General features: G+C 41.8%; 1 protein-coding gene across 1 annotated transcript in view; it reads left to right on the forward strand.

Moving 5' to 3' along the window:
* The first annotated feature begins 3,119 nt into the window (after positions 1 to 3,119).
* The window catches only part of 128up (GTP-binding protein 128up), an 87,288-nt gene continuing 77,275 nt past the window's right edge, over positions 3,120 to 13,132 (forward strand). Inside the window, exons 1-2 of the mRNA XM_080282454.1 lie at positions 3,120 to 3,259; positions 6,217 to 6,382. Of these exons, the coding sequence (XP_080138580.1) occupies positions 3,221 to 3,259; positions 6,217 to 6,382 (205 nt within the window). The 5' untranslated portion in view covers positions 3,120 to 3,220. The remainder of the gene's footprint in view (positions 3,260 to 6,216; positions 6,383 to 13,132) is intronic.

A 13,132-nucleotide genomic window follows, 5' to 3' on the forward strand; every position in this document is an offset into this window, starting at 1 on the left:
CTCTCCACCCCATCCCTCCATCTCATCCTCGGCCTCCCCCTTCCTCTTCCCCCCTCCACCTCACTCACGTACACTCTCTTCGTCAGTCTCTCAGTTCACAATTTTTTTTTTTTTTTTTTTTTTTGCTAATCAGATGTGCGAGGCATGTTTTCGAATCATTTTTCCTTAAGATGTCAATACAGCCAAAAAAAAAAAAAAATTAAATCAGGAGACTAAAAAAAAAAAAAAAGAAGTCGAGTGTAGTATGATCACTAGATCAGTATAACTGACGAAATGATGCCCACTCAAAGTCATACTATTAAAATGTTCAGGTTTCTCAAATGCAGCATAACCGTGACACAGACTGAAGTTTGTGTGAATGGAGTTTCATTTCAATAGCTTTCATTAATAGCTGATAATTTGGCGTTATTCTGGGGCCTTCAAATAGTGAATCACCTTGTACTAGACTAATAATTATAAGGACCTTACTCTAAAATCTTAAAGTAAGTCACACAAACGAGGAAGTCCACTTTTTGCTGGTGCTGTCCTTTTTCCTCCTCAGGTAAAATGAAGATCTGCTCAATGTTGGAGGGATCACGGCCCCACAGGGAATGGAATATGGCCCCAGTGGCTGTAATTTGAGGGATATCTCACGCAGGCACCGGGCATTCCTAGCTATAGGTAGGATGAGTGGGCGTCTTGAGGGCATGAGATGACCCATGGGGTGTGTGTTAGGTGACAAGCTGAACCTAGTGTGGTCAACAGGTGCAAGTGTGTCAGGTGGCAAACTGAGGTGTTCTAGTTAGGATGAAGTGTAAGGTGGCACACTCAGTGTGTTGTGGCCCACTCGAGTCGAGAGGGTGTGGAGGGTGGCATGTTTTGATGGTTCAAGACAGTCTCGAAGAATGAACTTTGGTTGGCTTCAGAATGTGACCGACAAGGACAGCAACGAAACGTTCCCCAAACAATGACACGCAATCATCCCGTTACGGTCTTTGTCCCTGTTTCAGTTCTAGGTATGAACAGGCTTCAAAGGTCTTGCGACTGGTCCAGAATCGAGTCCATGACCTCTTGGTTGAGGGCAAAGTATGCTTCCAAGTACACTACCACAGTCCTCTCTTCCTGTGTTCACAAATAAGAACACCTGCCATATCCGAAATCCCCCCCCCCCATCTTTTTCTCTCTCAAATGCGCTGCTGTCGCTCCTATTTTCTTTATCACAGTAAATTATTATATAATGCCATATGGTTTTTTCTGGTTTGTTTCTTTTCGTTTTCTTCCTCTATCACTATGACTACCTTACATAATTCTTTTAAGTCCATGGAACATCATGATTACGGTGGTTCTTGTGTTTCGGTCCATGGCTGCTTCTTGAAGTTTGAAGTTGGCTTTAGAGACGCATATATATATATATATATATATATATATATATATATATATATATATATATATATATATATGTATATATATATATATATATATATATATATATATATATATAAATGAGAATGTTATATGTGCCGATGGTCATGCTTGTGAGGTAGAGACAGTATTCCGAAGACTTAAATGGAGTGTGATTGACTGTGTGGTCCAATTTTTTTTCTTTTTTCATTGTTTCTGAATGTTACTTCATCCCAAGAATGAGGGTTGGAAAAATAATGATCATGACAATGTACTGTAGATTAATGAACGTCCGATCAGATCACAATTTACCTATGTTCCTTGTGTGCAGCAAAGTGGGTGCTGGCAGGCCATGAGCATGTGAGCAATGGAGCCATTGCTATAACTCTATGATGACACTGAACTGCATTCACAGATAGCAGAGAAGGCTTGTGAAAAGGACCATTAGGTGTTTATGGCATTCATGGATCTGGAAAAAGCTTACGACACAGTAGACAGAGAGGGATTGTGGAAACTTTTGCGCATGCATGGTGTAGATGGTAAGCTGCTAGGTACTGTCAAGAGTTTTTATGATGCTAGCGAAGCATGTGTAAGGATTAATGGGCATCTAAGTGAATGGTTCGCGATCGGTGTGGGCGTGCGACAAGGTTGTGTGATGTCCCCATGGTTGTTCAATATATATATGGATGGGGTGATAAGAGAAATAAAAACACGAATAATGGAGTGAGGGATGGCGTTGGTAATGAATGGTGATAGATGGAATATCTCAAATTTGTTGCATGCTGATGATGCAGTACTGCTTGCAAGTACCGGACAAGAACTTGGTATGCTAGTGCAGAGTTTTGCTGATGTCTGTGAGCGTCGTGCCTTGAGAGTAAATGTAGAGAACAGTAAAGTGATCGTTATTTAGAGAAAAGGTAACTCCCAGGGTGATGTCACAGTGAATGGAAAGAGACTGGAATTGGTGAGAGAGTTCAAATACTTGGGTACAGTGACTGAAAAGAGAGGAAAATGTGCAAAAGAAGTTAAAAGTAGAGTGACACAAGGAAGAAAAGTAGCTGGTGCAACGAAGGCCTTGATAAGAAACAGAGGCTTGAGTGTTGCAGCTGCACGAGACTTACATGAGGGAGTATGAGACTATGGTGTGGCATGAAAATGAAAAGTCAAGAGTAAGAGCAGTGGAGATGGTACTGCTGAAGGAGGTCCGGATGATGATGATGATGATTATGATTATTACTATTATTTGTAATGTAGCTGTAATCTGCGTAGCTCTGACTGGAACACACGATGATGTAATCCTTTACCATAATTTTGGATAATTAACCCATAGCCTACTTTGATCAAGTGTGATACGTCCATGCAGAGTGTAAATGAAATGTAGTAGTTTCAGAACATAGACATAAGGTATAGACTCCCAATATACAGATATTCTAAAGAACAAAAGAGAGTTGAAAAAAAATGGAAATAAAAGATTTAAGGATTTTGTGGCATGGGATGGCTTGACAGAAATTAGAAGGTAAAAGGAAGGTATGGAGAAGTTTGAAAAATGAGAGATTAAATAAGAGGATGTACTGTTCATATCAAAGATACAGATTGTGAGGAGAAGAGGGAACACGAGTTTCACTAAAGTATGCGAAACTGCGTGTTATTTTAATAAAGTGTAAAAGTGCCCTCTCTTCTTGATATCTGAGATTTGTTACGGGTACAGTATATTTTCAAAGCGCAACACCAGATGGCAGCAACGACGAATGACAACATTAGCGGAGGGACAGCGTGGATGTGGCCGTAAGGCCGTGGTATCTCTTTTTTTGAGAATAATTCATCTTTAACTTAAGCAACCATGAGTATATTACAAAAAATTGCCGACATCGAGGCCGAAGTAAGTGTTTTCCTTTTTTCTCATGTTAAAACAAATTGTATAAGTGAAAGTATTGCAAGTGTGATTTGTGTCGGCTCAGCAGAATTCATCATGACATATTTTGTAGATTTTACCTTGAACTTGCATTGAAAAGTCGTAGAGAGCTCCTCTAATTCAGGTCGAGAATGTCAGTATACATACACCCTCTCCCCCCCAAAAAAAAAAAAAGTTTGACAATGAAATAGGGTTACCAGCTCCTACCTACCCTAAACTGACTGGTATTATTTTCTGACTGGTCAAGATGAGAGTACATGTTGTCAGGGAACATTGGTAGACAACTCCACGGACTTTTCTTGGATGGGATGATAATAGCCTGGAGTGTCTACATGTGTACAGCATTGGTTCTCAACCTGGGAGGAATATCCCCTTGGGGGGGAAATTTGGACAGTTTAGTGGGGTAGGAAGTGGATAAGTCCCAAGATGGCCAAAGTAACTGTTTTGATGAGTTGTTGCTTAAAGATTTGATAAAACTGCAGGAGAACTTCCATACATGAAAGGGGCCAGAATATCTCGGTAGAAAGTGCTCACGCTTCATGACTTCATGACTAGTGTTGGCAGTTCAAGCCCACACCAGTTGAGTGTACTGGTGAGAGATGTAGGGGTCTCTCTGAGGATATCCATACCCTACAATGCAGTGTGGTCCATTGGTCCTAGCTCAGGGGATTCATCTTCTCATGTATAAAATTTACAATTGTATCTTTTTTTTTTTTTTTTTTGCAATGGTAGGAAGAGCCAACATTGAAGGATGGTTTCCTGTAAGCCATGAAACCATTTACAATGCTGGGTGGTAACCATATAACCAAACCATACGTGCTCCCTACGTATCAACAAGTGGGTTGGTGGAGGGATAGTGCCCCTCCCCGTAAAACATATAACTCAAAGTCAAATATGCCACCCCTTACGGGATTATGGCGTCAGGCAATAGATAGATTGATTTTTTTTTTTTTTTCAAACTTTAATCTACTTATAAGTATGACAGCAGTAAAAGTTGTGGGAAGCCATAATTTTGAAGATATCATTTATAAAATCACAAATTTTACATGCAAACTGTGACAAGCAGCAACCTGCCAAGTCTGACTTTTAGGTTGATGCAGTTCCAAAATCAGTCACTAATCGTTCGTCACAACTATAATCAAACCTGACAAATTAATCAAACCAAACTGAAACTGAGTTTAATCAAGCTTAACAAAAATACCAAATTTAAGGATGAATTATTTTTGGGTCCTAATTGGCCCTTTGCCCTCTGTAGGATGCCACCACCGATGTCATAAATCTGATATTTTGCTCTTGAGTAACCTATTTTTTTTTGCAGAATTTGGGTGTCATGAATGAATTATACAATCTTTAGTACTAGTAATGTTAATGGTATTTCTGCAGAATCTGGGTGTTAACAGAAGATGAACAGAGGAAGGAAAAATAAAAATCCATATGCCAGATTATAGATGTCCTCCATTCATAAAAAATATTTTGAACTGCTGTAGGTTGAAGTTTGGGGAAAAACTATTATGGGGAAGTGAGCTCCATAGAGATGCAGTTCAGGGAATAAAAGAACTATGATCGGCAGAAGTTCTGAAATTGTTATGACAGCGTAACAGTCCAGTCTTGAACAGGTAATCTGTGTCATAAAATTTTCATCAGTTGTTAATATGAGCTTTCCTGCAGTTTGTATAAAGATTTTAAATGTTTTATGGTGAAATGGCTGCTGGCTTTCAATTACCCTAGGGTTTTTTAACAGTGATGTCAGAATTTTGATACATGAACAATTATATATCAGTTCATGAAAGTACAGACCATCCCCAGCTTACGAAAATAATTGCTTCGTAAAGGTCTTTCATAAGTTTCTTTTTTTTCTTAAGGCCATCTTTTCTCTTGTTTCTCATGCAGACACATTGTCATTCATTAAGATGAACTCTTCCCCTTAACTTCTGTCAATCTTAGTTGCCCGTATTTTCATGTATGTGTGGTTTATTGAAGCATAAATTCATTGACTGAAATACCTGTATTTATATTTACTGTTGAATGCATTGGTACAGCTGGCTTTTCATGTTCAAGAATCTGTTCCATGTCCTTCAAAATATGTTCCTACTGCAAGGGATTCCGTGTAAGCACACGTGCCACATCATTCAGCTTCTCCCCTCTCTCCACTTTCTTAATTATGTCCACTTTGGTTTCCATTATACCTGGTAATTGCATGCCGTTTTCTGCTGCCACCACTACCACTCTCACTAGCTACTTTAATGTTTCTGAGATGTTTGGGGGAAATAATCAAGTGTAAATAATGAAAATCACAGCTGATGTTACTTGTGTTGATAACAACAATTCTCTGGGCTTACAAGCCGGGAGAAGACAGGATCGCACAGTTTGCCATATGTTTTGGACCATGGACTTAAACCCCCGAAAATTATTTTTTTCTTATCTGGATTTTTCGTAAATACAGTACTTGAACACTTATAACAATAAAACCTAGTTATGTATATACTATTTTACTTGAACAATTATAACACTGCAACTTATATATGTATATTCTATTTTACTTGTTTCAAGGCCTGGGAGAGTAGAGGGCAGGACAGTAGGTGACAAAGATGTCTTATCATCCAATTTCACCAATTAATTAGGACTGAAAATGGCTGGACGTTACATAACGTTGCCCGCCTCCTCACACACAGATGTTATGTAACGTTGCCCACCTGTTAGGGGCTAATGTCTGGTACAATATATCGAAAAAAGTCCGGGTTAGCAGGGGGATGTTTGGATGTCGCTTTTATTGGAATTTCTCTTTTTTTGGAATGGCATGGGCCCCAATTAGTCTGTTTTAGTGAGGTTTTACTGTATAACTTTTCAAAATATTCCCTATTTGCAGGGAAAGTTTCGAGTACTGTGTGACCTAACTCACTACCGGTATGTTTTGTTGCTTACAGATGGCTCGAACTCAGAAGAATAAGGCCACCATGGGTCATTTAGGCCTACTCAAAGCCAAATTAGCAAAGCTGAAGCGTGAACTGATAACTCCAAAAGGTGGTGGAGCAACTGTGGGGGAAGGTTTTGATGTCGCAAAAACTGGAGATGCACGGATAGGCTTTGTTGGTAAGTTGGAATACAGGATCCAGTATTTGCTGCACTGCTTTATATTATGTAGTTCTACAGTACTGTGTCCCACAGGGTTCAGTCCTCTCACCCCCACTCATCAGTTATTTCACTTATTACTCTCTGCACCCTCTTCCACTTGTAACAGCTTTTCATATGATGATGAATAAGGAGTACACCATTAGTCTCAGCATTTCAGAACTAAACAGTTAGTAGAACTGGTTAAGCACTCATGTGTGTGTACTGTATATATATATATATATATATATATATATATATATATATATATATATACTGTATATATATATATGTACACACATGCATATATACCCGTATATATATATATATATATATATATATATATATATATATATATATATATATATATATACCCAGTATATATACTGTATATATATATATATATATATATATATATATATATATATATATATATATATATATGTATATATATATATATATATATATATATACTGTATATGTATATATATATATATATATATATATATATACAGTAATCACTCTAATATCCGGACGCCCAATAACCGAACATCCCCACTAACCGAACCTTATCGTCCTGGGATCAAACATTCCCCCCAAAAAAAAAAAAAAAAAAAAAAAAAAAAAAAAAACGATTTTTTTTTTTTTTGCCGTCCGTAATTTGAACTTGCCGCGCGCGCCACGTGAGAGCATTGTTTTGGTTCGTCATTCCTCCGACGTCCGATAGAGCGCCGCTGCATCCTCCCCACTTCCCGCCTGTCTCTCACCGCGACTGGACCTACGCTCTTCGCCATGGCTGCCCATGTGCTCGCTTTTGTGGTGGTGCCGTACTTGCTGCAAGGCCTCCTGCTGCTCTCTGCCCTCCTCTTAGTGTGTGTGATGATGGCCCCGCCTCCTGAGAAAAGGAAGAGAGTGGTGTTGACTCTGGAGAAGAAACGGGAGATATTGGAGAAAGTTGATGCGGGTTGGTCTTCTTCATGCATTCTCCTCGAGTTCAGCCTGGCCCGGTCGACTTTGTTCGATATCAAGCGTTCCCGAGACAAGCTCATGCAGTACACGGCTGACTTCTCGTCGAGAAGCAAACGCAACGTGGAAAGGAAGGTTATGTTTACCTGCAAGTATGCAGAAATCGACCGCTCCACGTTGATTTGGTATCGACAGCAACGTGCAGCTGGTGTGATGGTACGTGGAACGGAGCTGAAGGCTGCTGCTGAGAAGTTTGCAAGGCTTCACAACGCCCTAGACTTCAAGGCATCCGAGGGTTGGCTCTTCGCATTCAAGTTGCGACATGGCCTTACTAACCGTAAAGCACATGGCGAAGCATTGGACGCTAACGAGGATGGAGTGGACGAGTTTCGGCACAAGGTAAAAGGCTTGATCGACAGGGAGGGCCTCACTCTCGGTCAAGTCTATAACGCTGACGAAACTGGCCTATTCTATTGCTTGTTGCCAACGAACACTCTAGCCGATGAGACGGAGAAGCGTGTACCTGGCCGCAAACTTTCTAAGGAACGGATATCTGCTTTGTATTGTGCCAATGCTAACGGCATGCACCGGCTTAAGCCCGTTATTGTTGGCCGTGCAAAGCAGCCTCGGTGCCTTCGTGGGGTGATGGATGTCCTTCCTGTCGTATGGTACCATTCTTTGAAAGCATGGTTCACAGCTGTGATTTTCAAAGACTGGTTTCACCGTCACTTCGTCAAGGAGGTCATCCAGTACCAGACGAAGACACTGGGAATTCCTCGCGATCAGGTAAATGCTCTCCTTCTCCTCGACAATGCACCTGCCCACCTGTGCGACAAGGACTTGGTTGCTGAGAATGGCCATATTAGGTGCATGTTTCTGCCACCTAATACGACTGCTCTCATTCAACCCATGGACCAAGGAGTGATCGTGGCAACAAAGCGCCTGTACCGTCGGAAGTTCCTGGACAAGGTGATGGTTGTTCTCGAGGACGAGGACGAGCGCAGGGAAGGACGTGACACTTGAGGCAAGCGGACTTTGGAAAACCTTCGCCGCTACAACATCAAGTCTGCGCTGTACAACTGGGCTAGTGCATGGAAGGAAGTCCCTGTGAAAACTCTTGGAAATGGTTGGTCTCGTCTGCTTCTCGGAACAGATGTGGAGTACGATTTCCTAGGGTTTGACGTGGATGACTTCCATGCACGGCTACGTACGCACGGCGACGATGTTGATGTGGACGATGTTCGTGAGTGGTTGGACGACGACGAGGGCGATCCTGGGTATCAGATGTTGTCTGATATCGAGATCGCGTCTTCGGTTGCTGGTGTCAGTCCCGAACTTGAAGATTCCGACGACGAAGGCGATGATGATGCGGACTCCTCTCAGCAGGACACTACTCCAGCCATCCCCAAGCTGAGCGCACTCTGGGAACATCTAGAGTTCGTCCTAGACTACCTGGAACACCCGGACTGCGACAGGGAGATGGGGCCCTTGGGACTCGTGGAGGAAGTGCGTGCTTTCCGGCAGCGCATCATCAATCGCCAGAATCGTCGGTCCTCGCGTCAGTCAACGATTGACAGTTTTTTCAGGCCCATGACCCCCGCTGTGCCAAGCCCTGGTTCCACTCTGTTGCCTCCCCAAGACAGGCCCTCATGCTCCGAGCCACAGCCCAGCACATCAGCTACAGTGGAGTCACCGCTCGATGTGAGTTTGCGGCTATCTTCAGAGTCTTCTGTAGTCGGTACGCCATCACCACGACCCACCGATGCACCCCTTGGTCGCCTGCCAGTGATACTCTCGGACTCTGACAGTGAATAAACAGCAAGAACTTCTCCACTAGACCACACGGGAATTTTGAATGTTGTGCAGTGAAAGAAACGGTGTGTTGTGTTAAAGTTTTCGAAATGAGAGAAAAGACTCAGTAGAAAAGAAATTTAACGTAACTAACCTTCTTTGTTTTGGCTTTGGAAAATAAAAAAAACTTGGGAAAAGTTAATGTGCAACACTAAAATTTAATGGAACATTATTTGGACTAAAGTGAACACTGTGAAGAGAACGGACTTCTGTGTGTTATTGACTAAGTTCAGTGCAAGACTTCAGGAAGAGTGTACTGCAAGTGCTTCAGGAAATCGTTCTTACTGTCAGAGTCCGAGAGGAGGCGGTTATTCATCGAGGTGGCCAGGGACTTGCTGTAAGTAGCCAGAATGTTTCATATTGTACTTTTTTCCATACTATACTTACCAGAATGTGTCATACTGTACTTTTTCCATACTATACTTACCTCATGCATGTGCAGTAGGAATGTGTTTTTCAGAGTTAGGTTCGGTTAGAGTCCATAAGTACCAGAATGTTTATTAATGTATGAACATACTTCTAAACCCTCATTTTATGTTTCTTTTGCATTTATTTCAGTCATTTATGTGCCTTATTGGTGTGATTTGGGTGTTAAATAGGTGCTATGCATGTCCGGAGGGAGTTGTATAGGTGTTTCTCTGAGTTAGGGTCCATAAGTACAAGTCCATAAGCTGGGGCCCAATATCCGGACGAAACCAATATTCGAACCTACCGATGGCTCTATTGATCTGGATATTGGAGGGGTTACTGTATATATATATATATATATATATATATATATATACAGTATACCGTATATATACAGGCATACCCTGGTTTAACGATCTAATTGGTTAGGTAAAACCCCATTGTTGGGCGGGGTATCATATATCGGGGTACTTTTAACATGTACTGTACAGTATTTCAATGTGGACCATTTACTAGTCTTGGGTTTCCTCCCAAACCAAGTCCAAAGCCTACCCAGATGAGCCCAAAAAAAGGTTTAAAGGCAATCAAAATGGCCTAAGAGCTGTCAAGGAAGCTAACCTAAGCCTAACACCTGTAAATAACTCACCAGAACGAACAAATGTAATCTGAATATCATCAAATATAAGTCTGGAAAAAATCAGCGTGGAATGTAAGTGGTGCGAATGATGAGGTGAAAGAGAGAGAGAGATTGTCCAGGTGCTTGAAGGTGCGGAAGTGGATGTATGTGGAGTAACTGAAACTAAATGGAGAGGAGAGAGTGTGAGAGAATGGGAGTATGGATGGGGGATATGTGCAGGAGTAGGTGAGAATGAGAGGGCAAAAGAAGGAGTGTGTATTGTTGTGAGTAAAAGGTGGAAGAAGAACATAAGAGAGTATGGATCAGTTGGCTCAAGGATTATGTGGGGAAGATTGAAAGTTGGAAAACAAATGTGGGTGATTGTGTGCGTGTATGTGCCAACGCAAGATTGTGCAAGCAGAGTGAGAGAAGAGTTCTGGACAAATGTGGAAGTGTGCATGGAAAAGTTTGCAAGGGATGAGAGAGTGTTTTTGATTGGTGATATGAATGGTAAAGTAGGGAATGTGAAGGTGGATGGAATAGTTGGTGAGTGAGGTGTGCTTGGTGAGATAGATGAGACTGGCAGTGCGTTAGTGGACATTTGTGCCTGGAGGGGGTTTGTGATAGCCAATACCCTCTTCAGGCATAAAATGATCCACAGGTATACATGGTGAGTGATGAGAAGGGTGGGTGGTGAACTGAATGAAAGGAAGGCAATGATTGATTATGGTGTGTGGATGAAAGGATGCGAAGATGTGTAATGGATGCAAGAGCTTATTGAGGTTGGGGGAGTAGACTTTCTGACCACTACTTGGTGGTGGCCAGAATCAAGATCCAATTAAGATGGAGAAATAGAAGAAGGGAAGGACAGGAGGAAGTAGTAGTTGCAAGGAGAGTGGAAAGGTTACAAGAGGATGAGAAAAAGGCAGAACATAAGAGTGAAGTGGAGGAACGATTGGGTAAATATGAATAGGAGCAGATGGGGGACGTGGAAAGTGTGTGCAAGATATTCACAGAAGAAATATGTGCAGCATGTGATGTGGTGTGTGGGGTGAAGAGAAGATGGAAGGGGGTGCAAGGAACAGCATGGTGGAATGAAGAGGTGAGACAGGCTGTGGCACAAAGGAAGAAAACATACAATGAATGGATGAGAAATAGAGACGTGGAAGAAGTTGAGAGGCGGAAGAGAGAGTTATATGTAGAAAGGAGGAGAGAGGTGAAAAGATTAGTAAGAGAGAGTAAGAAGAGAGTGGATGAGGAATTTGGAAGGAATTTGAGTGTAAAGTGGAGGGACTGTAAGAAAATGTTTTGGAAAGAGATGAAGAGAGTAAGACAGGGTGGCTGTGAAGTTAGTAGGGGAGTGAAAGATAAAAATGGTAGATTACTAGTGAGAAGGGAGAAAAAGTGAGCAGATGGAAAGAACACTTTAAGGAATTGTTGAACATAGAGAATGGAAGTAATGCCAGTATAAGTGGCTGGGGATTGGCTGGGAGAAGGAGGGAGGTGAGCAGACAGGAAGAAATCAGTAGGATAGAAGTTGTGGAAGCAATGAAGAAAATCATCATCATCATCCGGACCTCCTTTCCCACCCAAGGGCAGGGTGAGGAGTACCAATGTCCAGACAGCCCAAAATTGCCCAGTCCAATGGGCCACGCTTCCATTCACTCATCATGGAAAGTCAAATTGGGGAAAGCCCTACGAATTGATGGAGTGTGTTGGGAAATGCTGAAGCATGGGGGATAGTAGTAGAATGGATGTGGAAGATATGCAGATTGGCCTGGGAGGAAGGTAGAGTCCTGGAGGATTGGAAGTCAGGTATAATTATTCCCTTGTACAAAAGAAAAGGTGAAAAGAAGTGTGTGGTAATCTTAGGGACATGTGTCTTCTTAGTGTAATAGGAAAAGTGTATATTAGGATACTTATTGACAGAGTTAGGGAAATAACAGGGGAATTAGTTGGAGAGAACAGGGAGGCTTTAGGAAGGGAAGAGGTTGTGTAGATCAGATATTCATTCTTAGATCTTTAGTGGAAAAGTTTCTAGAGAAGGGAAAGAAGTTGTTTGCGGCCTTCATGGATTTGGAGAAAGCATATGACATTGTGGATAGACAAGGATTGTGGAAAGTATTAAGAATATATGGAGTAGATGGGAAGTTGTTGAATTCTGTGAAGAGTATGTATGATGGTGCTAAGGCTGCAGTGCATGTGGATGGTGAACTGAGTGAATTTTTCTCTTTGAAAGTTGGGTTGAAACAGGGATGTGTCATGTCTCCATGGTTGTTCAGTGTGTACATGGATGGGGTAATAAAAGAGATACAAGGTAGGGCAGTGGATGCTGGAGTTGCCCTAGTGAGAGAGGGTAGTGTTTGGAAACTCCCTGTACTGTTGTTTGCAGATGATACTGTGCTGTTAAGTGAAGGTGAAGGGGAGCTGCAAGGCTTGGTGGATGAGTTTGGGAGTGTGTGTAAGAAATGGAATCTAAAGGTGAGTGTAGGGAAGAGTAAAGTGATGGTCTTTGAGAGAGGTGAAGTCAGTGAATGTACAGTGAGGTTGGATGTTGAGGAAATGGAAAATGTGAGTACGTTTAAGTACTTGGGTAGTGTGATGAGTAAGGATGGAAGTTTGGATGGTTAACCCCTACACCACGGGCATGTTTACCAATGGTTTGCGTGTGCCGCGGGGTTATTCGGGCACTGACAGACTCTCAAAAAATATTTGCCAAAAATCAGTTATTAGTCCTAGAATATTAAAATTACATATGCTTATGGCACATACCTTCAGCTTTCTCCTGGAATGTTTGTTGAGGCTTCGTCGATTACCGTAGGACTTGTGGAGACCTCTGAAGTTGGGTAACGAAGTCTCCACTTTGCACTTCCCGACAACCCGTAATATGA

The sequence above is a fragment of the Coenobita brevimanus genome, chromosome 93 (genome assembly GCF_032717465.1).
Source record: "Coenobita brevimanus isolate Jiangsu-jjx chromosome 93, ASM3271746v2, whole genome shotgun sequence".
Classification (NCBI taxonomy): Eukaryota; Metazoa; Arthropoda; class Malacostraca; order Decapoda; family Coenobitidae; genus Coenobita; species Coenobita brevimanus.